We start from the raw sequence: 24,947 nt of genomic DNA on the forward strand, positions 1-24,947 counted from the left end.
CTTTTACTGCAGCTAGTACTATGTTAATTATTTGGGTCAGTTAACTCTTAATTTGTGGCAAATAAAATGCAAATTAAAAAATGGTGGCGGCAGAATGCAGAAACACACATGTCATATTCCCAATTCAAGACCTTGTGAATATCTTCTATGTGTTTGCAATTGGCACAGCCCAAGATGGTGCATAGCATAATTGCCCACACGTGAGCATGCATACTGACAAACGTCCAGGTTAGATGTAACATCCATTTGCTGGATAACTTGCCCAATGTTTTGAACAAAGGAATGACGAAGCTATATGTTTGTGGTGACAAACAAGAGACATGGAAGTGTTGTGATCTGATGATCAACATACCACTCACATGAGACCTGCAGTGCTATTGTTCTCATTTTATTTGTGGTTGTTCCATAAAAGTGGCTTACGGGAAAACGACTTTTCCAGGGTTCTGCACAAGATCAGAGCACTGCTCAAGAATGGCTGCTGTACTGAGGCAGTGGCGGTGCTCAAGAAGGCCATGGCTGCTTACCCAGACATAAACCTGTTCTGCAACCCTGGCACCGAGGAGAACAATGGGTAGGTTCTTTTTGCTTTCTTGCACAGTAGGCTGAGTAGATAACGCTGCATGTTGGGTCGTTCTGCAGATATCAAAACGAATATGAGTGAAAAAATTTGGGTCCCAATTGGAATGAATGTTTTAGACTTACAGTCGAACCTGGATATATCGAACTCGAAGGGGATCGCGAAATAGTTCGATATATCGATAATTCGATATACAGAAATCGGCCTGGGACGGCACTTACGATGCGAAAAAACAATACTATATTTGTCGCGTAATCAACACACTCGCATAAGAAACCCACCCTCCACTTTTGCACTCGAGAATTTGGAAAAAACAAGGCGTTAAGGCCAGTTCGCTCACAGACAAGCGATTAAGCGATCTCAGCGACGAGCCGCAGCGACAGTGCAAAAAATTACCAACTTGACAGCAAAACATTTCCAATTTGTTGGAACTGCGGGCGGCAGCTCAAAACAAGGTTTCTGTGTCGCCGCTGCAGAAATCGCCAGCGTTATCACTTGCATGTCGCACTCCGTTTCGGTAGTCTCATCCACAGCTCGTTTCTTGGCAGCGTGCCAAGATGCTGCGCAGCGATAACGTCGCGACGTGTTTATCTTTTGATAGCTCCTGCGGCGGCGGGGAGCGAACTTGGTAGACTGCCCGTGATGGCTTGATTGCACAAGCCTGGTTCGATTTATCACGCCGCACTTGGGGGCTTGGGGCGGGCATAGTCTACTGCCACAAAATCATTGGAAAGCGTGATAAAAGTAGCTGCAAATGCTGTTTGAAGCGAAAAATGCTAAAAGCCGGTGTCATGATCGCAGCTGACCGCGTGCTTTCGTTGATTCTTACATGCAAGGATAAACGACTCCCGGGAAAAAAAAATAAAGAAAAAAAAATGCCGCTTCGTAACACCATATCTTACGCTACGCCGCGCGTACAGCACAACAATAAGAACAAACGACTCTCGCAAAAAAAAAAAAAAAGAAAGAAAAAAAAAAAAAATCTGCCGCTTCTTAACTTCAGCAGGCGCCATAGCCAGGTCAGCCGCCGCACGCAGAGGGTTCGCAACACACGTTGGAGAATGCGTCCGACGTTCTGTCTAAAAACGGGCTAAGCTGGCTTGGCGCATGCGTAGCGCGTGCTACTGCGAACGAAGGCCGGGAAAGGGGCAGGAGATAGCTCGGCAAAAGAATGGGCGCACCCTTGCGCTTCGCTCTATCGCGTTTTTTCCCCTTTCGTTCCCACCGGTTCTCTCTGGTTCATTCACGCACATAGCTTGCAAACGTCACGTGCTGGCGCGCGGGAAACGATAACCGCAGATGCGCGCGCCTTTGAGGAATGGGCGCGGCGCTGCCCTAGCCGAACTGTCCCCTCTCATTCCTTCCGCGCGTGGCTTGAAAATGTCACGCGGCAAGCGGCCGAGGGTGATGCTCTCTTTGGGGAAGGCACACTTTCCAGTGCGTGTTGCAGAGTTCGATATATCGAACGACCGGTGAAATTGAGTTCGATATATGACGCGGCTTTCCTGTACTTTTACATGGGATTTTCAAGGGGATATTCCGTGAGTTCGATATAACCAAAATTCGATATATCCGGGTTCGATATATCCGGGTTCGACTGTATATAGATATCAGTGCAGGTAGCTAAAACTAAAAACTAGTTTTTAGAAAACACAGCTGTGGAAAAAAAAACCTTGTGTTGCAAAGATTTGTTGTCACCCATCGGCATAGTGTATAGTTATTGTGTAAGACCTAGCAGTCATTAACTAAGGGAGGGGAAAACATGTAGTAGTAATATAATTGCATAGTTTTTTTTTTTTAAATACTAATACTTAGCTTAAGTTTCTCTGATTTTCAGTAAAAACTTTGATTTGACAGTTTTTACATACATGGCAGTGAGGCTTGCTGAATGCTTCTCTCATGAAGCCCCTCATATCGGAAAGGCGAGACATTGTGTGCTGTTGGTAAACACAGGAGTGCTCCAAAAAACTTGAACTAAAGTGAAAGATCAACCCTTTGACAACTTCCTTGGAACTTCTGAATGCAAAGTGCCAACATGGAAGTGCTGCCACAAATGTAGCATTCGCGACAATCATATGGCCTGAAGTGCCTTTTTTCCCGCCTCATTTTCGTCATGCATTATTATTTTCTTGCATCAGGGCGTAAAAATTATGTATCGGCTTCGCAGAACTGCGGACCCCATGATAGCCCTCATTGCTGTTACATACCGAAGACAAAAAAACAAAACCATGCCAACAGTGAAACCACATTAGATGAATCAGTGTCAGGGTTTCAATTTTATGTGGTACTTTTGCACAAGCAGGCTCTGAGACCAGCCTTTTGTTGTACGCTTCCTTCCTGTTTCCTCTGACTTAAGACACATTTTTTAGGTGGTAATAGACTGAAGTCATGTGAACATGGCCAGCTCGAAACTATTCCGCTATCAGTGCCCACTTTCACGTGCACGCCATCTCTTATCAGAGCGATAAGAGACAAGAGAAACACTGGTTCGTTCACAGCTAATTAGGGACTACATCATGACACAATTAAATGCCATGTGGAGTTGCGCTTCGCTTCTGACCTGGGTCCGTGTTCCAAGTTTGCGTCATTATCGAAGTGTCGCCATCTCACGAGACCTCTAGTCATCTGATTGGTCGAAACACTGGAACTGGATGTTGATACTATGGAACCGGAAGAGGTGACAACATAATGTTCCGGCATTTCCACCAATCAGATTGCTCGAGGTCGGGGGAATAGCAACACTTTTGATAATGGCGCAAACTCAGAATACGGGCCCTGTGAGCGCACTGCGATGGCTGTTGATGAGTGCCAGCGCTGTTGATGAGTGCCAAGTATTATGCGAGGCCTGGCACGCCTTTGCCAAGTTCTGACAGTAAATTCTGCAAGGAAAAAGAAAGTTAACAAATGTGCGAAATGCAATATGCGGCCATGTGCAAGCACCATCATGTGTAGCCGTGAGTTCAGGTGAATAGAAACTTTCATGATTTCTGAACGGGTAGCAATTGGTGCTAGTGTTCACAAGCTATTTGAGGTTTCAAATATTTGCATATCCTTGACTCGCTGCATGTTATGGTTTCATGAAACAACAACTTCAGGAAACTCGCATTAATTTGACCTTCAAGGGACCACAAAACATGTCCAAATTATTGAAGGGCTCGAAGAAGCAGCCAAAAACCATTTGCATCACAGTTATTTTATCCGATGACGATCTGCACTCTGGTTGCCTGCATTTATTTATTTGTTTATTTACATTACTGTTGTCTCGCTGAGAGAGACATTACAGGAGTGGGTACATACATACGCAAACAACGATCACAATATAGCAGCAAGTGTGCAAAGGAAAGCAAAGAAAATAATCACTGTCACACATTGGATACAAAAGGATCTTTTAACAAACCAACATCCAATATGATTTTGTAGCTGAGTGGCATGGCAAAGTCGTCATGCGGCAATGCACGAAAGGAACCATCCAGTGAATTGCATTTTTTTATAGTGCTCGGAAAAAAAGAGTATTTGTGAAACACATGTGAGAAAGACTGTTTTACCCAGTTTTGTCAGGGCTTTGCTTTGCGTTCACTGTCGAGGGAACTGCTCCAAAATCGCTACGGCCTCCGCTACCCTTTTCGCATTGCTATGCAGTAGCAGTGGTGACTCTTGATGCCTTGCCACACAGTCCACGTGGTGAAGCATTAAACCTTGTCTGACCAGCGCACAGTTTCAGCGTACTGGAATCAGCAAGTGGATGCACGTGAGGGACATATGCGTAGCCGTTAGAACCATTAGAACAGTATGACACCATTCCAAAATAAAAATAAAAGAACAGTGAAGCTCCAAGCAGCATCCAAAACGGTGCAACCAGTCGTTGCGAGCGTCCAGTCGCAGCTGTATGGTGCGAGGTTACAGAAAGCAAAACGGAAACTATGCGACTGAGTTATATTTCGGAAATTGGGATCTTCTGATCGTCGACGTGCCTGCCATAGTGTGCAACCAGTCGATGCGAGCGTCCAGTCGCAGCTGTATGGTGCGAGGTTACAGAAAGCAAAACGGAAACTATGCGACTGAGTTATATTTCTAAAATTGGGATCTTCTGATCGTCGACGTGCCTGCCATAGTGCGCACAAAGTGTACACCACGCCACTGTTTCATGCAGTTCAGGCTTGCAGAGGTCTATTTCAGTAACCACTGACTGCAGGTCGTACCGAGACGGGATTCCTCGTCCAAATTAGCCGACGTGAGCTTCTCCAGTGGTTGAAATCATGAGTGTCCGGCGTCATTGACTTTCATGAGCGTCAGCTGGGACTGCACTCCTAGTTCGAATTATTCAAATTTTTGAATTAATAAGGGAGTTCATTTTCATTCAACGAAAAAAATATTCAATTTGTCGTTTGCTCGTTTTTCTTAATTTTTCATTTGGGAAACTGATTATTTGGTTCAGTACACGTCATTTGGTACATGGGCATGTTATTTAATGGTAACTTGCAAACTTGCATGCCGTGTGTATCTTGAGTGGGATTCAAGGTTTTTTTTTTTTTTTCTCTCTCTCTCTCTCTGCAGAAATAACAAGAATGGAGAAAATGAAATTGAAGGAAACGAAATGCCAACTTTGTTGGAAGTTCTGAAGAAAATTTATCGGGGTAAGTTCTGGGGAAAAAAATTTATTATGGATGCATACCTGTTATTCAAGTATAATTGCGTGCGTTGTGCTGCTCACTGCTTGGGTTTCATGGGCTGAAGTGCCTTTTTTGCGCCTCATTTTTGTCGTGCATTATTATTTTCGTGCACCAGGGCATAAAAGTTACGTCCAAAGTTGAATCATTGGCTGTGGCAACTACACTGCAATGCAGGCGAAGTGCAGCAGTGTCTGTAAGCCGATTTCACCGCAAAATACGAAAAAAGAAAGGCTACACTATTGATTGAAGCTGACTGCCAATGATGAAAAGCTCCATAGATGCTATAAAAGTGCACTTTTGTTAGTTTTCTTTTTTTTTTTTTCAAAAACGAAATTAATGTTTTCTTTGTGATAAGCAGTCTATGGTAATATTGGAAATATCAGTTTTGTGGGATACTGCAGCCTAATGCCAGTCACAACAATAGCATTTTGTCTATGGTGCAAAACGTCCTTGAGCCAGAGATTTCTGAAGTTAGTCAAATGTATAATTTGAACAGTCAAGCAATCACAATCAAGAAATAGCTCTGTATCTTGTTTCCTATCTCCAAGTGCATTAAATTTGAAAAAAGAGGTTGTTTAGTTAATAAATATGCCTCTTTAATGTTTCTGCATTGAATTAGGGCTTTTGTGGAAATCGGATGCTTTTCTTTTTCTTTTTTTTTTCTCAGGAAACAAAACTACTGCAGATGCCTCGCCAGCAGCAGACAGAGAGGCTTCACCTGATAGACCACCTGATGGACCACCTGATGGACCACCTGATGAACCACCTAATGGTTCTGAAGCAAGCGGTGACAAAATAGAGCTGGACAAGCAGAAGATGCTCGTGTGTTACCTCAAGGTATGAGAGAAAAAAAAAAAAAAAGAGTTCCGAGCTCATGAGTTGCTTAGATTCTCTTAACATAAACATGAGGGCTAATTGTTAAGTCGAACAGTGTCATGGCATGTTGGAGCTGAGGTGATGAGTCGAGAACACAGCAAATAATTTGTCGTAGTATGCTGGGCTGAGGTGCAACTTATTGGATATGTCACGCAGTTTGAACTTTAATTGAAATTTACCAAGGATAGAAACATGGCCATTCCTAGTTTGTGAAGCCGTGCTGAAAAGTTGTCTGAATGGGGCCTAGCAAGTAGCCTGTAAAACCTTATCTGGATATTGTAGACTGGTTATCCAAGGAATTGCAGTGCTTGCAGGTGGAGGGAAAAAAAGTAAGGCAATATCATCACTTGTAATGTTACAGCCTCATTCTGTGTATAGCTGAAATTCGTTTAAATTTTTTCTTGGTTTTGTGCAGTGCCTCCCTCCCCTTTTTTATTTGTACATACTTGTTTTTCTTCACGCTTTTCACAGGATTGCACCATCTTTGCCGAGAAGATTCAGGCCATGATCCCAGTGCTGTGCGAGATGATGCATTCCCGCACCCAGTCAGACACACAGGAGGCCATAAACTTCTTTGTGTCGGCCCACCACCTGGGCATCAGAGATGCCATGCTGGGAATCCGCCGGATGCTGCCTCTGGTCTGGTCTAGGGAGAACTCTATTCGTGAGGCCGTGGCCAACTCGTACCGGGACGTCTATTTCAACCAGCCCAGTGCTAATGCCAAGTGGGTTCTACCAGATAGTCATGCACAGTCTTTTACTTTTCCTTCAGTTTATCAGTTGTAATGAGCATTTGTCTGAGAGCAGTGGATGTCATCAACGTTGGGCAAAGCTCAAGTGTCGATAAAAATGCTGGAGCCTTCTCTTGGTGTTAGTTGTTCTCGAGAACCCTACCACTTGCTACTCAAACTAGTTTGTGGGGTCAGTAAAATGACTGCTGCTTCAGCAGTGGTTTAAATTTATGGCTTTATATTATGTGTAGGGTTCCCCTATTCCATTTTGAGTTCCTTTTAATTTGAACTCCATGAAATTAAGCCAGACTTTTTGTTCAAACTTTGACTATATTGGGGCGTAAACTTTGAGAACGGGAATGGGGTCTAGACTTTGCTTAGCATCCGTCAAAGTGAAAGTTGTGATACTCGTGACAGGCTTTTTTGTTTTTTTGCTGAGCAGTTTAACAATAGCTAGTGTAAAATCTGAATGTGTAAATATATACGTAACTTCCATGTTTGAGCATGAGCACAGCTGTCTGCTGCTGCTTTGGACTACCTGGGAAGTGCATGCATACATGATTCCTAGAGAAGTGCAGCCAACTGAAGCAAAAGTGCTGCCCACGTGCGTAGTTATTTTCATTGTGGTATTTCCTCCCTTCCTTTCCGCCTTTCCAGGGCAAAAGCTCGCAATATTGCTGATGGACTATCGGACCTTGTTAACTCTGCATCTTCAAGCGAGCTGATATGCCTTGAACAACTGGTAAGATGTCGAGTGTTTTGAGGGCTTGCATAGAATTCAGCAGACAGCTCTAGTGCATTTTCTATTGGTATCATAGACAGGTGTAAAGACTCTTTATTTATTAACCGGCTGGTTTACACTGTGTTTTCCCATGTGGGAACGAGTTTGTTGACTGGGGTTTCCAATTGCATCCAATATAAGCTTGTGTTGGCTGGTAAATTATTTATACTAGCATTTTTTTTTTCGTCGTCTGGAGCACCTGTTCTACCTCTAGACTTTAAAAAAAAAAGTAATTCTTTTTATTTTTGTGCCAACAGGGAATGAGTGCATGCCAACAGCAAGGGCTGATTTTCGAAGCTTGGCTAGTGTTACCACGGTTCTGTCGTTTTCTATTCACCATGTCTTGCAGCAAGCAAAGCCTAGCTTGGTTCAAATTGTAAGGTTTGCGGTTTCCTTCTTTTGCAGCATATTCAGTTTTAACTAGATTAATGAAGCCAAAAAAAAAATGCTGCCCTCTTTTTCAGCCAGTAATTTTGTTGCACACTGAAAGAACTTTAGTTAGGCACTTATATAGGAGGTAATTTGTTTAATCAGAAAGTTGTGTTTATCGGATTTCACTTGAATTGAACTTCACTGAATGCATTTTCATGCAGATGTTGAACTGTGGAGCAGGAGCATGTGGTTTATTAGAACTCAGCATAGTAGAACCTTACTGACACGACCTCCTGTTAGTGCGATGATCCAAATAGTTCAAACTGGCGGCGCAGTTTCAGACGATATCCGTGAAAGTCCAAGGCATTGGCCGTCACAGCAAGCAACTGTCAAAACAGTACGTACTTATGCCTGACATGCATGCTGCAGGTGTGCCCCCACACCTCTGGCAGATGCAGCAAAAGATCGATTGCCCTGTCTTAGAGTAGTTCGACTGCTTAGTTCTGGCTTTCAGAGCTTCAAAAATTAAGGAGACACTTAAGCTCCGCTACTAAGGGCATGTCGCGATAGCATTTCATGAACACACATTGACGTGTTTTTTTTTTTTTTTTTTTTTCAATTTATCATTATTTATTTTTATTGTCTCCTATGCCTACCGGGCGATGATGTCACCACTGAGCTCGGACGCCGCTTCTTGAAACTTGATGTGTCATAGTGCGCATTCAGCAGAATGCGCTCTTTGCCGTTATCCGTGTCTCCGGCCTACTTCTGTAGCACTGCCGCTGCCTTGTGCCCGCATCTCAGCATTTTCGCACCGCCTAACACTCATTGCCTCTGCATGCCTAGACTTCATCTCCGCCTTCTCGGCTTCTGACTTACTTTGCTTGCTTCATCGCTGAGAACCAGACGTGGATGCACCATCAGCACTCGTAGAAGACGACTCGTATGAACGTCCCGCACCGGTAGACAGCATTGTACCCACCGCACATATAGTTCAAGAAACGTGTCCGCTCCGCGTCCATTTATAGGCAAACACCATACATTTTGTACTGGTTGCTCGCCATCTGTTGTGGCAGTGCAGTACGATTGCAGGTTTCCTGTGGGCACCGCATGCTGGTGTTAAAATTGCGTGCAAGCAAAGCGCAAAATTAGCAGAAATGTACTTTGTTACTTGCTTAATTAGTTCTGTAATAGTCCCTTTCTAATGACACAGTTGTTCGTTAGCACGCAGTCTTATGGCAAAGCGTATACTAGATGCACCTTTACTCGAATGTAGCTACATTGTGCGCGTCTCACAATCTGAAGGGGCCGAGTTTGATTCCCTGTATGTTTGAAACCGTTTTTATTTATTTGCTTCCTCGAAGACTTTCGCATTACAGCAGACAACAATGCCTAACCAGCTTGTCTGCAACACGGGGCCCCTAATGCTATTGCATTAATATGGAGGCTACTACTTTTGAACTAGTTAATAATGAGGGGGCACAGTGGTTAGGGTGCTCGACTGCTGTGCCCAAGGATGCGGGATCGAATCCCACCACGGTGGCTGCTTATCGATGGAGGCGGAAAGCAAGGCACCCATGTGCTGTGCGATGTCAGTGCACTTAAAGAACCCCAGGTGGTCGAAATTTCCGGAGCCCTCCACTACGGTGTCTCATAGCCCGTGTCGGTTTTTGACGTTAAACCCCATAAACCAAACCAAACTAGTCCACGGTGATGGCAGCTACTGGCCACGCGTTAGCCATCCAGACGAGCCCGGCCGCATGCTTCACTCGACACTTCCATCTACATGGTGTTTAAACTGTGTGCCTGTCACGTGTCATATGCAGTTTTGACAGTGAACCCTCCTCACACATTACGCAAACACTTGTGTCACTACCACGACGCACTGTGAAAGAGGCCAAGAGGCCCTAGCCGTCTTGGGGTAGTTCTGCTGAGACACTATTAATAGTATGCGTGCAAAAAAAAACATCAACTGAAATGTGAAAAAAATACTTAAAATGGTCATTGTTGTGCCGTTTTCACCTCTCAAGCAGATGACCACTGTCTAGACTTTTGCCAAGTAGTAAATTTTCAGGGTTGCAAGCGACTAGTTTAATTTTATATTTTGTTTTTCTTTTCAGTGTAATTTGATCTTAACTTTCAGATGAGTTGAACAGCTTTTCTGGCCTTTTTAAGTTTGGATTGGCGAGCTCTTCTTTGCCACTATCCTGTGACTAGCTCCAATTGTAACTGTTCACAGCAGAGTGCAGCATGCAGTTTTTGTGCGCCTATCCTAACGGGCCTTGACTCATCACGTGAACCAGTCAGCTCCTGCAGCAACTGCTTCATGGAAGACGTGACATTTGCTAATTGCTCTTCGAATTCCCCCCTCCCTTTTTTTTCTTTTCTTATTCACGTAGTAGAGAGGTGATGTCTCGAAATTCTTGTTCAGGTGACGGAATTGGTGAAAACGGGTGACATCTCCCCCACGGTCTTGCGGCTTCTGTGGGAAAGATACAGCAGTGTTGACCAGCCAGAGACCAGCAGAGCACACCGTCTTGCGGCAACCCAGCTGCTCTCCATGGTGGCCAGGTATGTGTAAAACACTCTGTCTGGGAGAGCATAAATACGGATCTTCTGTGTGCATGTTTTACATGAATGCTGCAGGATCATTTGGGGTAGCCTTGGGGTGGGGTAGCGTATGAATTCGTGACGTGTCCTCACTAGTGTCTCATTCTTTTTTTTTTTTTTTTTTTTTTTTTTTTTTTTTTTGCCTGCTTGTTTTTTCAGTCTTGATCTGTGGGCGGAATGAAAACCGTTCAGATGCTTTCCTCCTCCCACCCAATTTATTCCTTTATGAACCCTGGGACCTCAAAATAAAAATGTTTAGTGGAAGGTAGCACTTGTGTCTTGTACTCTTCTTGTTTGTGCTATGGTACCTCACATCACTTACCCACTAGCCTAAGTTTTCAACTAACCCTGTTCTGTGCCAGCTGCAGTCACCTATGAGCTTCCATTTAACTTAAGGCTACTGCAAAAACCCGCATTTAATATAGGCTCATGTAATATGGGAACACTGTTCTGGAACATTTAGCTGCTGCTGATTGACAACTCCACAGCTTTCTTTCTGCTCTACTCGTCCAGCTCAAGATCATTTTTGAACGAAGATTTTACTTGCTCTCCTTTGGCAGTGCCGACAACAACATAGTGAAGAGGAACTTAGAGACCCTGATCTCTGTTGGATTTGGGGAACGTGGAAAAGCAGACCTCGACCTCTGCGGTCATACCTGCAGAATTGTTGAGAAGCTCAGCCACTCTGACTCGGTAAGCTTGGACTTGTAGGGGCTCTTCTGCAGCTGCATTTTGTTTGCACAGACACGATTGGATTGCGTAACAGCTTTTGGAACAGCAACGTGCGGTCACTTTTTATGGGGGTCAGATTGCAAAAGCACCGTTGTGCTATGCAAAACCCCCAAGTGGTCAAAATTGACCTGGCGCCTTTCACTACAGCACCCTTCATGATTCACATGAAGATTCTGGATCCTAGACCACGCATCCCAGCAGGGATGTTGATACGCTGAATGCCCACATGATTTGAAGTGAATTGCAATCATTGCAAACACCCCACTTAAAGCTCAAAGTCAACCTTTTTTTGCATCATTAAAAATTGTGCCAGCAAATGAACTCTATAATTTTTTATTATTGAAACATTGTGGAAGGTGGCAAAACAATCAGTAGTACTTTTTTACGATGATCTTGCTAATAACCCCCCAAAAGCATTTATTACTCGACACGTCATAAACGGGAATGGTATGTACCATCGCTTCGTACAAATTAAGGCCGTCAAATGCTTCGTTTTATAATCCCAAGCTACCTTAACTCACATAATGAGATTTGAAGTACTTTTGCTGTTTTTACTTGCTTTACACTTTCTTCAATGATTTGTTTTGTATTTATTACGTATCTATACTTCGCTGTTTTCACAGTTATCACTTATGTATTTTGCTTGGAAAGGTTTTGTTTTTCATGATAATGCTTAGCCATGTATAATTCTTTTGTTATTGTCATGTTTTTCTTCTTGTTCTGCCCGTGCTCAGTTGCAGCCGCTTTTCCTGTATGTAGAGGCACATCCCTTTGTCAAGCCAGTCCAAGGCTTTTTGGATCCACCCCTAACATCCTTGATGATGTTCAATAAACATGCAGTTGAATCCAGATAATTCGAATTTTGGTTACATGAAACTCATGGAATATCCCCTTGAAAATCCCATGTAAAAGCATAGGACTGCTGTTTTGTATATCGAACTCTAATTTCACCGGTCTTTCGATATATCGAACTCCGCAACACGAATTGGAAGGTGTGCCTTCCCCAAAGACAGTTGCATCACCCTCGGCCGTTTACCGCATGTTTTCAAGTCACATGTGGAAGAAACGAGAGAACCGGTTTGGCGACAGCCAGTTTAGAGCAGTGCCGCGCCCTTTCCCCATAGGAGCGCGCATCTGCGGTGATCGTTTGCTGCTTAACGGCACATGACATTTGCAAGCAGCCATGTGTGTTACAGAGAAGATGCAGCCATTGCAGCGGGAGAGGGGAAATAATGTGATAGAGTGAAACGCAAGGGTGTGCCCATTCTTCTGCCGAGTAGACGAGCTTTTTCTCTCCACTTCCTTCCTCTTTCCCGGGCTTCGTACACAGCATCACGCATTACGCATGCGCCGACAATCCAGCTTGGCCCGTGGCCCCGTGGCAGACAACATTGGATGCTTTCTTCAGTTAGTGTTCCTGCATATAACACTATCTTCGGTGTGTTTTGTGAGCCCTCTTTGCGCGAAAGGTGACGTGCATCGTGTGTCATCGTACTGAATGTGCGGCGTAGCATAAACTATGGCGGCTGCAGACGTTAAAAAGCGGCAGATTTTTTTTTTTTTGCGAGAATAGTTCATTCAATAGTTCAAAGCATGCGGTAAGCTGCATTGTTTGCTTCAAATGGCATTTGATGCTATCACGCTTTCCAATGATTTTTTGGCAGTGGACGCCGCACGTCCCAAGTGCGGTGTGATAAATCGGACCAGGTTTGTGCAATCAAGACATCACAGGCACTCTGCCAAGTTCAATCCCCCCCACCACAGGAGCTAAGGTGAAAAGCACAGTCAAAAGATAAATACGCCGTGACGTTATCGCTGCACAGCATCTTGGCGAGCTACCGATAAATGAGCTGCACTGGATGCGTCGGCTGAAACAGAGGGACGCGGCTCCGACTAAATTTTTTTTTTTTCCACATTCTTGGTGGTTTCGGAGGGGCGCGGCACCGACTAACACCATATATATATATATATATATATATATTTCATATTCTCGGCTCCAAAAGTGAAGGGTGGGTTCATTACACGAGTGGGTTGATTATGTGACAAATACGGTGTCATTTTTCACTCGTAAGCAGTGTCTTAAACCGATTTCTATATATCGAATTATCGATATTTCGAACTATTTTTATATCCAGGTTCGTCTTATTTTTATTGGCAAGTGAGTGTCTGCATCGTAACAGAAGCTGCATTATTTTTCGTTCTACAAAGACTAGAACTGGTTGTTTCTTATCTGCTTCTCATGTGTTGTTAAATGTGTGCGAAATTCTCAATTATTTTCTTGTATTTTTATAGCTGAGGTTTGAAGTTTGTTGCGGACATAATACCCAATTTGTTGATATGGGGAAGAAGTTAAGAAATAATTGAAAGGTGTCTGGTTTTGTTTGGAAAGGGGGAGGGAACAAATCAACAGGATTTTCAGATCAGTTTTATTAGTTTTTTCTGTAGCATTAAGAGTACTGTATATCTGAAAGTTGTTTTCTATGAAAGGCAGTGAGCTGCTTTTTTTTCAAGCTTTCATTCTGAACCTCTGGGTTGGGAATTGCTTTGTGGTGCATTGGCCAGTAGGTGGGAAAACAAACCAACGTGTGTGCATACAGTCTGGTCTTTCTTTCTTTCTTTCTTTTCTGTAATGGCAACTTTTGCACATAACCAGATCTCACGTGTTGTGTATTATTACTTCATTGTTGTTGCTTTTTCTTTTCTGTGCTTTCATTTAGCCTGACAAAGAGCCGGTGCAGCGTTTTGAGAGTTCCCATGACATGTTTTGGAAATTGAAAGGCCTCCTCTTAGAGAGTAAGTGGTCGTTGCTATCTTCAGCATTTTAATAAGCAATGCAAACCACTGATTCCAATGAGTTGTAATGCAGGTGTACCTTCTGTGATTCATTCACTAATTTCAGTACATATACTTAACTGTGCACTTTACTATTTATTGAAACTGCAAAATTTATGATACAATGAATCAGTGGGACCTTGATTAAAGTGGCATGCTTTTGATTTCTGTTCGATTTAAAGGCTTTTTGAGGACAGGTGCAGAGCTTGTCTTGGTTTTTCCTACCCCGAGTGTGCTATTCATGAAGCCATGATGTTATTTTTCACAGAGAATTTTGCAATTTAAATTCACCTGCCAACTTTCTGCTATGTTCACCACAGCATGCATGCCAAACTTTTGCTTCCACATATACTGTTGAACAGGTGGTGAGGTGAAATGAAGTTCTGTGGCTTTCAGTGGGAACACTGTTTGTTCCTCGAATATATTGGAACACAGCATTTTATGCTGATTGGGTGCTAGAAGGAAAGCAGGCAGTGTATCACGTGGGCACTGGTGTGGACTCTGTGCAGCCTTTACTGACACCAGCACAACCGTCTGGATACCCACCATGGAGAAGGCCCTGGATGTCATCTACAAGCTGGCCATGCAGCCAGACCAAATTGTCGACGACCTTCTGCACGGCCTTGCTGAGAGGCTGCTGTCAAAGTGCAGGCAGGAAGCTGCCGGCGATGAAAATGAAGGTATACTATGTGCGCTCAGATCCTGCACATTATTTTGTTTACTTGTGTAAAAACATTGTTATGAGTCATTGCATGCCAACTGATCCAGACTGTGCACTCCACCAGCTTCAATTTCGTTTAAAAAAAATCATGATGAACAATATGGTGTCTGGCAACAATATGGTGTCTGGCAACGAGGAAAACCAGGAATTGTCAGGGAAATTTCATGCACTGGTAAAAATCAGTGAAATGTCAGGGAAACCATAAAAAATTTCACCAAGTCAGAGAAAGTTAGCCTCCCCTATTGTCAGCGAATTGGAGGTGTCACATTAAAGAGCAGGATGCCTAGAGGTATTGACCAAACTGCAGAAATCGACACTTCATATAACTTCTCCTTTTGCACAGCAGGGTCGCCAGACTCGCAGGACCAACAAGAAAACGGAGAGGTGTCATCAAAGGAGATGTGCACGATGCCTGTTCACAAGTGCCCAAGCCTGGTGTTGTCACGCGCTCTGGCTTGTGTGGGTCAGGTGGCATTGCGCCAGCTCATCTACCTTGATGTGGATGTCTTTGCTCAGCTGAAGCGGAGACGAGAGACCATCAAAGATGAAAAAGAGCGTGTCACAAAACGGAAGAAACGCATGTCAATGTCCGCTACAGGGCACGCCATCTCCTTGAGCCAGGTAGGCCAGGTGACATCAGGTTTTGCTGCAAATTGAAATTAATGCTCGGCTTATATATTTTTAATTTTCCTGTCCACACACTTATTATGGCAACATCTTTAAGGCATGTATTCATTCCCCTTACTTTGTAGTGTAGACTCCTGAGATAGCGAACTTGGTCATTACCTAGTGTAAATTTTCAGTTTTCTTTATTACTTGGTGTCTTGTTATTGGAGCCTTACTAGAGGCTGGACTGTTGTGAAGGCAGACATGAATGATTTCAGACTCCACAGTCGCATGACAAACACTGACAGCACAACCCGCACTGCGCGCGCAGCAAAGGCAAAGGAAATGGCAGAACGTAGAACAACAAAATTATGTGATTGGGTGCTTAGCGGGGTTAGGCCAAATGCAAATTAGGTGTGTTAGTAATTTAATTTTCACTTCAATTTTGGTTTTGGGCTGCACATACTCACTGGCATACAGTCTTAATGTTCCGCATTGTGTGGAAGGCAACTTAACGTAGATACATATAACGCCCTGCTTCTAATCAATCTGAATGAACATGCATGCATGGCTGACTGGCTCCAAATGTCTCGGTGGGCTCGATTCCCATCTCAAAAGTGCTGTCCAGTGCTGGAAAGGGGTGTCTAAATTATTTAGTGTTCTGGTTAACTGAGGCTGGATCAATAAGGCTTTACCATAAATACATGGTTATGGTCAAGGAGCGATGCTTTCAGGTGTAAGTTTTCAAAATACTTTAAAGCACAAGCACCCAATAAGTGGCTTGTAGTATACGGCAGGTGCATCACTTGCATCGGTATTGCTTATATGTTTAGCACCTTGCATAATTAAATGAATGTAAGTTTTTTTGATATGCACATGCATCTTCATTGCATACATATCTAGTGTGTTAGGAGCGCAGCAGTCATTTGGCATTTTTTTAAACCAATAGTTGTCCCATGAGTCTTAAATGTTCTTAATAGCCCGTGGGAGTGCACTGCATCCTCATTCAGTGTGCAACGTATTTTTGTGCAAGATGTGGTGTGGCTGTGCATCTGGCAGAGGGTGTTTGGTCGGCGACATGGATCGCAGGCGAGAATGTGGCCATTTCCTGCCAACCACCGCCTGCCAGAAGCATGCTCGCAGCGAGGACCAGACAGACACAGACACACAGACAACAGCTTTTCGGGGAAGTGGATCGTGGTCTCGTGCCACAGTCATTTGGATTAATAGAATACAAAAGCATTAGACATCGCTCCTGATGTCATTCATAGTGATGTCATAAAACTACCTGCCAACAGCCACCCGCCGCAGTTAGTTGAATCAGTTAATGTGAAACTATTAGGAGCTCTACTAGGAGACCAACTCGACATCCCACAAAAAGCACAAGCATGCCTTAGGCAGGTGGCAGATGGCATGTACACTGTTTGGTCGGCCTTAACATGCCTCAGCACTTTACCTAGTGACGTAATCTAAAGTGTAGAGTTCATACATACATTACACATAGTCGTGACTCACAGTCATTATGCAGTGTAGCATGACTCGGCCATTTGCAAAGTAACATAATGTAAAGTAATGCAATGCTGTCACATTCCCACATGTAAACCTGGCTTAACTGTCTCTACTGGATTTTTATTTCAAGAGAAGTGGAACAAATCTTAGTTGGCTAGCCACTTGGCTGCTTGTTTCAGATTCACTGTTTGCAAGACTTTAATCTGACACTAATGTGGTATCTATCCTTTGTGGGCTTTTTGTTTTTTCTTGTGCTGCTCGTCTGTTCTTCTGAATTTTGCATGAAGAACATTAGCAATGGTTATTTCTAAGTTTGTGACCTCTGGTCAACAACTGTAAAAAAATCTGGCGTAATAATGGAGTTCATAATACTACTATTTGTAACAAATATCAGGGCTGTTTGGATAGTAAATGTTTTGGTATATACAGCCTATGTGTTTTTCGTAATGGTTTTTAATACATTTTTTTTTTTTTATTAAAATAAAAGCACAAGGACGTCAAAAATAACGGAAAAGGCTCCACCACTTGCAATGCCACATTCGACCAAATTGATCATGACACAATATCTGCTTGACATTTAATATTCTGCTTGAATATTCCACTTCCCTGCTGCAGTGTAGGTTTATATCGTGTTGTAGATAGATCTTTTAATTTAATTGCAATATGCATACACATTTGGCGGGTCAGTTACAAAGCTAGCTGATAAACTGCGTTGTGTGAGAGCTCCTACTGCAACTTTTTGCTGGGTATCATTCTGTCTCACACCATTGGTTTGTACAGAGGTTTAAGGTACACAACAGTGTGCATGTCTTGAACTCTATTTTTAACAATGCTTGGTGCCCTTCTCTCTCCCCCTATCTGCTTTTTCTACAGGAAGGGAATGACAGCCAGAACCTTGATGATGAAATGCTCGGTCCAGTTACTGATGACACTGACGCAGAGTACATCATACACCTTTTGGACAATGTAGTGCTAAGCGGTGAGCATGACACTTTTTTTTTTTTTTTAAGCTAAAATGGTTGGTGTGTAGCATTTGGTTTAGTAGAGCTTCGTGGTGGTTCTGCCATTGGAACTGCTTGGTACTGGTGGATGCCATCAGTAGAAATGCCGTTTGCCAAGGATAAGTTATTCTGGCCGCCTGCTTTCATTAATGACTGGTGGGTGGAAGTATGGACGGCCCTCGCAAAAAAAAAAAAAAAAAAAGATTGTTAAGTTTTATTTCCACAATAACCCTCCCCCAAAACTGACATCAATTTTCCTTGAAAAAAGACGGGTTTATTACACGAGCAAAAGCAGTATTTGGCAGAAAATTGGGCAGTGGTATCCTGCTTGTTAAATGAGAACAGCACACCACTGAATTTTTTTTTGTTTTGTTTGCTTTGCAATCAATGTTTTACTTCATGCACACTGTTGGGAGCATCAAAGCAGAACTGCCCAAAATGGTAAGGGCCTTCTCGGCGTCCTTCACGGTGCAGCGCAGGAGTGGCAGTGCCCCTTCACAAGCAGCCTGTGTCACATGTTAGGCTTCACTGCACGACGCGCTGAACAGCACTTTGCGAGTGCACATTTTGGGAACAGTGGAAGAACCACATTGGAAGCGTGTAAAAAACTTGCTACTGCTGTTTGAAACGCCACGCAACTGTGATTGGTTAGCTGGCTGATGACAGCCAATGACTGCCGGTGCCGTGGGCTGGCGCGGTGCTCATAAAACTGAAATCAAAACTAGCCTGCCGCTACCCCCTACCCTCTGTAGTCGCTGGCCACTGCATCAGTCATGCATGGCGGCAGGCTTTATCCACTGTTCCATGGTTTTACCTGGTTTTGTCTTTTGTCCCCTGTTTTGGACGTTTGCAGCCTCTTAATGGTGCTGCCCTATCGTGGGGACAAATCTTTGGCCATGCGCTGGGTGCCAGGCTGCCCAGACGTTGCGGCACTTAGTAGTTCGAACTATTCGTAGTGGAACCGACTCGCATTTGGAGCTTGGCTTGACTAAGTAGTGTAGTTAGAATTAACAAGGTTCGAATTAACGAGCTTTCAGTGTATAGGTACATGCGTGACACGAAGGAGGGCTCGAGTTTATAAAGGTCCCAAAAAAGTGCGTGCCTCTTTTTGAATGCGATTGTATGTTTCCTTCCTGCTGCATATAAAGCAGTGTTATTTGGCTTACAAGTTCATTACAGTACAATGTAGTGCTCTAGAGCTCCTTTAATGCAGAAAAAGGACTCGCTTCTTCTGCAAATTCTTGCCATATGATTTTAAAAGGGAGAAAACACATACTGTTTGCTCTTTCATTAACAACAAGCATGAATGGATTGCTTAATTTACTTAACTGCACTGTGATTGGGTGACGTAAAAGGTGAGCCTCCTGGTCATTTTCACACCATTGTTTCTTGTGCAAAGTCATGTGTGTCTGTACCAATGTGACTGCAGACAGTAGCTGAACAATGTTTCCTCCTTGCCTTTATCAGGCAAAAAGCCACTTAATACGAATATTTTACACACTCCTACGAGCACTGGATAGTTTTACTTTGTTGTATTATCATGCATCATGTGTTGGAAGTCAAGCTTCGAATAGTAGTGTTCATTGGGGCCCCATGTAGTAATTGTTACTGTCGTGCTTTCATTGGTTTGCAGAGGAGAGTTCCCTCGGTCTTTGGAGCAAGCTTGTGGTGCACGTCGTCACTGAACAGAGCATGTACACGGATGACGTTGTGCGCAAAGTGGCTTCCCTGGCACTTGCCAAGTTGATGATGATCAAGTGAGTGGAGCTTCTGCCCTCTTTGTGTGAACCTAGTACTGCATACAAGGAATTGTTTGTGTGTGATGGAAGAACAAACAGCATGAATCAGCAACTACTACTACTAGTGCTGACTTTATCTGAATTTTGTGCTTTGGCTGGGGAACTGTTCGATAATCCAATATTTGCTTAATTAGGACACCTTTCCCACTTCCTTGAAGAATGAATTGAAGAAAAAAAGTTTGTTTATTCATAAAAAACAGGTATTAAATAAATTAACAGGGTCTTGCTGTATGCAGCTGTTTGTGTGATGTTAGTTGTATTATGGGGGCTGTGCTGAGTGTTGATACATAGTATATTTCCTTAAACATTGCCCTATTACTATGATTTTGCAGTCAAGCCAGCCCAGTATTGTCTGTGGTTTGGATGCACACCTCCTTCACCATCCATGCCTTTTACATTGTTTTCGTTGAAGATTGCAACATGCATGCAGGCTTCAGTCGCTTTGAATATGTCATCATTCTAATTTGAAACTTTTCTTCCTGTTGTGGCGGCTACAGAACCTGCTGAGAACTAGCATTACAGAAAGTAGCCGCAGCTTCTCGCAGTCACATAGTTACACTTTAGATTGGATTACATCATTTTGCTTACGAGGTATTGCTTAATGTATTTTTTTTTTTTTTTTTTGCATATTGGTTGGTGTGTCATTAGATGGGTATTGCAGCTTCAGAGACTGGCAAAAAACAAAAAGCTGTGATCCTGTACAATTTAGCCAACAAAAGTTCCACGCCGGCAGTATTTAACTAAGGGAGGCTGGATCTTGAACAACTTTTTTTATCTTGCTGAAGGTTAGCACACAAGTGTAGCATATAATGCTGATTCGAAATGTGCATTTAGGTTGTAAATATCTTATCTGGCAAAAAAGATATGGTAAAATAAGATATATCCTAATTAGGCCATCTTTTACGGCCCATTCTGGTAAATTCTCATTTAAAGGAAAGCTTCTTTAAGGGGGGATGCGGGGATCAGATCGCGAAAATCGCGGAAAAAATCGATTTTTGAAAAGTGCGCTTTTCGGAATCTACAACATCATTTCTATGTTGTCCTGAAATATTTCACCAAAAAACAAACTCTAAGTAGTCTAAATAAATATATTTATCGGTGCCGGCGTCGAGATATTCTTCCCGAATCGCGAAAAAGCTGCCAAGTTCACGGCATGACTGCTTGACTTTCCCGCCACGGAGCGCCGCCATTTTGGCATCGTTGGAAAGCCCGACTCTTCAGCTCTTTGTCCCAACCCCTCCCTCCCTTCTCCGCCAGCTAGCAAGCGCACAAAAAAGGAATATCCGCAGGACGGCAGCACGAAGCAGCCAATGAATACCGCGCCCCGATTGGCTCTGCGCCGCGACGTGTTGCTAGGCGCCTCCTCATTGGCTGATGCCGCGGCAATAATGGCAGCCAGCGCAAGGAGCGTCTGCTTTGTCCGCCGCTGGAAAGCAATTCTTTTTCTTGCGTTTCGAGTCTTCGACCACGTGCAATGGATCAGCGAACGTTCGAAAAGAAGTTCCGGACAAAGCATGCTTACGGGAAGCGAAAACGCAAGCCTGTTACAGCAAGGAAGAAGCGGCGATCATCAACAGGTGGTTCTACCGAGCCGAGCGTCCGTTCGGAATCGGCGGAGTACGCGCCCAACGTGCTACGCGATCTCTCTCCCAATGTGCTGTGCGATCTCATGCCGAGTCGGGCACCAGCCAGCGATTGTGAGAACAACGAACAACGTGCTGCGCTGTCGAGGCACGGATGCAATGTTACTTCACCAGCGACGATCGACATGCCAGTGAGCGTCGCCGCACACGTGCGTCCCGCCGTGCACGGACGTGCCACTGCAAGTTCGTCGGGTGAGGCACCAGCCAGCGAAGGTGAGACGGGCCACGATTTCTCGCCGTTGAGCCGTGGGCGCAACGTTAATTCGCCAGTGAGGATCGACACGCCAGTGAATGTCACCGTATGCGAGCGTCCCGGCACAAGCTCGTCGAGCGAAGTGGTCTTGCAACAGTCATCACCGCCTGACTGCACAGTGGAGACACGTTTCCGCGATGTGTTTTTCAACTCCAAAATGTGTCCACAGCCGACAACCGCGAGTGAAGGCAATCCTATGCCATCGACGAGTTACGGTGTTCGCGGGCGCGCGCTCGCTTTCGCGGACGCGCCGGCGGCCGAGCCATCGACGAGTTACGGCGATCGCGGGTGCACGCTCGCTTCCACGGACTCGCCGGTGGCCGATCATCGCAGTGACGAATATTCATCCAGTGAACGTCGCACTATTCAAGCTCACCTCAGAACACGATTTGTGTCCGCGGAAACGGCAAAGGTGCAAGCATCGAGTGTTTGCGAATCGCTTCGCGCGGTTTCAGCTACGGAGCGCAAGTTTGCGCTGACTGACTCAAGAGAAGATGCCATTTCCGCACCTCCAGAAGAGGAATTTATTCTTGTGCAAGTAGCAGCCTTGAACTCGCTGATTAGTTCCATGCTTTGCCCAATTTGTCATCAGCCTGGCCTAACAGTGCATCGGGAAACTAAATTAGGGCTAGCTGTGAAGATGGTACTTTCGTGTATTTCCTGTGGTGCCCTCCAATCTGAATGGTCTTCACAAAGGCAGAGTGGTTCTAGAGCCTTTGATATCAACATCAGATCAATTCAAGCGATAAAGAGCATTGGTAAGGGACCAACTGCTCTCAATGACTTCTGGGCCACCATGAATGTTTCCCATAGAGGATTACACCACAAAACATATGAGGAGCATCTAAAAAAAACTTTCAAGCCTGCTGCAGAAGCAGCTGCAAACAACATCTTTGCAGATGCTGTAGAGGCAGTGAGAAAGGTGTACACAGAAATGGAAACTACCTTTTCGAAGAATATTACAGTCGTGTACGATGGTACGTGGCTGACACGTGGCCACAGTTCTCACACTGGCGTAGGCTGTGTAATTGAGTTTCATACAGGGCTTGTGTTAGACTGTGTGGTTCTCTCGAACTTCTGCCTTGGGTGCAGCAGACAGCCAGCTGAAAGTGACCCCACTTATGCTGAGTGGAAGCAACAGCACCAGTGTCAGAAAAACACTGATGTGAATTCTGGACGAATGGAGGTGGAGGCTGCACTGCAGCTATTTAGGCGCTCTTTGAGCAAGAATGATCTCCGGTACACAAACATAGTCTGTGATGGGGACAGCCGCATGTTCCGCACTCTGTGTGACGAAGAAGTTTATGGTTTTGTGCAGCTCTCCAAAGAGGACTGCATAAATCACGTGAAAAAACGGATGGGTGCTGCACTTCGCTCCCTGGTCAGCAAGGCTAAAAAAGGAGAGCCACTAGGTGGAAAGGGGGGCCTGACACAGCAGCTGATGAAAAAATTGACTGACTACTATGGCCTCGCTCTGCGGAACCACTCAGAAGTTGAAGAAATGCAAAGGGCAGTAATGTCGACCTATTATCATGTGACGTCGACGGATGGTGAGCCCCATCATGAGCTGTGTCCCCCTGGCCCCCTCAGCTGGTGCAAACATCGATCAGCAGAGGCAGAAGGACAACCACCACCCCCTCACAAGTACAAGTTATCACCGAAGGTCGCTGAAGCACTTCTGCCAGTGTACCAGCGCCTCTCAGACCCTCAGTTGCTGGCCCGGTGCAGGGGAGGCAAAACTCAAAATGCGGCTGAGAGCCTCCATTCAGTGATTTGGTCACTATTATCGAAAGACCAGCATGCCTCACTGTTCGCTGTGGAAACAGCAGTGCACGAGGCGATTTTGAAGTACAACTCAGGCAATCTGAGAGCATATTCAAACCTGTGCACAACATTGGGCCTGCGCCCTGGAGCCCTTTCACTTCAGCGGGCCGCCGAGAAAGACTCTCAGCGCATTAAGAAGGCGCACAAAGCCCATCTTTTGAAAGGACAAAAGTCTAAGAAATTGCCTGCTGCCAGAGACATGAAATTTTACAGTGCAGGAGCATTTTAGACAGTGTGTGCCAGTTTGGAACTTTCGAGCTTGTTTTCTGAAAACTTCGTTTTGAACTTACCACCTTGCTTGTGGAAAGCGCAGCATCGCAATGGGTGCATGGATTTTTATCCCGTTTGTCTTGTTGTAATTGCTGAAATGTGCTTTACATCAAGACAGTCTCAGATTTGCTATTTAGGCTCACCATTTTTTTATTACACAGTAATTAGAGCATGATACCTTCTAAACATAAAGAGAAGATGTATAATAAGTCATTTAGGAAAAGAGCAGAGAAGTTTAAAAAAATTTAAGGAGAATCTTGACCTAGACCACACTTCTTAGTAACTATTAAGAACATTTACAGACCCATAGCCCATTTTGCTGTCATGCTAGGCTTTCCACGAGCAAGCAACATGTTACCAACATATAAACAATGGTAAAATAAAAACTACTGAAGCTATCATTTTGAAACTTTATACCTTTCTGTTTGATGCTATTTCAAGCCAGCCTGCCAAATTTCATCCCTCTAAGTCAAAAAATAAAAAAGTTTGCTCCGATCCCCTCATCCCCCCTTAAGACTGCGCATACATTTCGTGAACACCAGCGCGGCGGTGCAGTGGTTAGGGCGCTCAACTTCTGTGCCCAAGATTGCTGGATCGAATCTCAGTCGCAGTGGCTGTTTTTCAATTGAGGCGAAAAGCGAGGCGTCCGTGTGCTGTGCGATGTCAGTGCACATTAAAGAATCTCGTGTGATCGAAATTTCTGAAGCCCTTCACTTGGTGTTTCTTATAGCCTGAGTTGCTTTGGGACGTAAACCACATAAGCCAACCAACCAAGACACCTCCTGAGATCCACGGCACATGCTAAAGCAAAGTAAAATTCTTACGATGTCGTTTTATCGGTCGTAATTAAATATCAAAATCAAAAAGAAAAAAATGTGCGACAGTAATTGCACATTTTATCAGCTTGCCAAAATATCATGCTTAACCCTTTGATGGCTTTTGGCACACATCTATGGTGGTGAATTTTTTTCCTGCGCTGTTTGGATGTAGGGTAACGGTGCGGATGATCGATTTAAAATTTCGTGCCCTCCCGAAGGTATATTTCAAAAATGGACAAAGCGCTAACAAGACGTTCATAAGAAAGGAGACGCGGACAAGCGGTGCTACCACCTTTTAGAACTTGCAAGATGCATAAGATTA

At 44.2% G+C, this 24,947-nt stretch overlaps 2 protein-coding genes across 3 annotated transcripts in view; both read left to right on the forward strand.

Annotated features, from left to right (window-relative positions):
* Positions 1-24,947, forward strand: part of Cap-D2 (CAP-D2 condensin subunit) — a 61,225-nt gene that overhangs the window by 25,951 nt on the left and 10,327 nt on the right. Inside the window, exons 14-25 of one of the 2 annotated variants that reach the window (XM_084599225.1) lie at positions 440-571; positions 5,132-5,211; positions 5,915-6,084; positions 6,595-6,848; positions 7,512-7,596; positions 10,439-10,578; positions 11,178-11,310; positions 14,067-14,142; positions 14,691-14,861; positions 15,246-15,523; positions 17,891-17,996; positions 19,652-19,775. In XM_084599225.1, the coding sequence (XP_084455351.1) occupies positions 440-571; positions 5,132-5,211; positions 5,915-6,084; positions 6,595-6,848; positions 7,512-7,596; positions 10,439-10,578; positions 11,178-11,310; positions 14,067-14,142; positions 14,691-14,861; positions 15,246-15,523; positions 17,891-17,996; positions 19,652-19,775 (1,749 nt within the window). The remainder of the gene's footprint in view (positions 1-439; positions 572-5,131; positions 5,212-5,914; positions 6,085-6,594; positions 6,849-7,511; positions 7,597-10,438; positions 10,579-11,177; positions 11,311-14,066; positions 14,143-14,690; positions 14,862-15,245; positions 15,524-17,890; positions 17,997-19,651; positions 19,776-24,947) is intronic. The other variant, XM_084599226.1, reaches the window with a different exon arrangement.
* On the forward strand, positions 20,764-24,317 carry LOC146197421 (uncharacterized). The gene has a single exon (XM_084599224.1). It carries the CDS (start codon positions 21,292-21,294, stop codon positions 23,764-23,766), a length of 2,475 nt encoding a protein of 824 aa, XP_084455350.1. The 5' UTR covers positions 20,764-21,291; the 3' UTR covers positions 23,767-24,317.

Source organism: Amblyomma maculatum, chromosome 3 (assembly GCF_055883805.1).
Source record: "Amblyomma maculatum isolate TAMU_Amacu chromosome 3, ASM5588380v1, whole genome shotgun sequence".
In the NCBI taxonomy this organism is placed as follows: Eukaryota; Metazoa; Arthropoda; class Arachnida; order Ixodida; family Ixodidae; genus Amblyomma; species Amblyomma maculatum.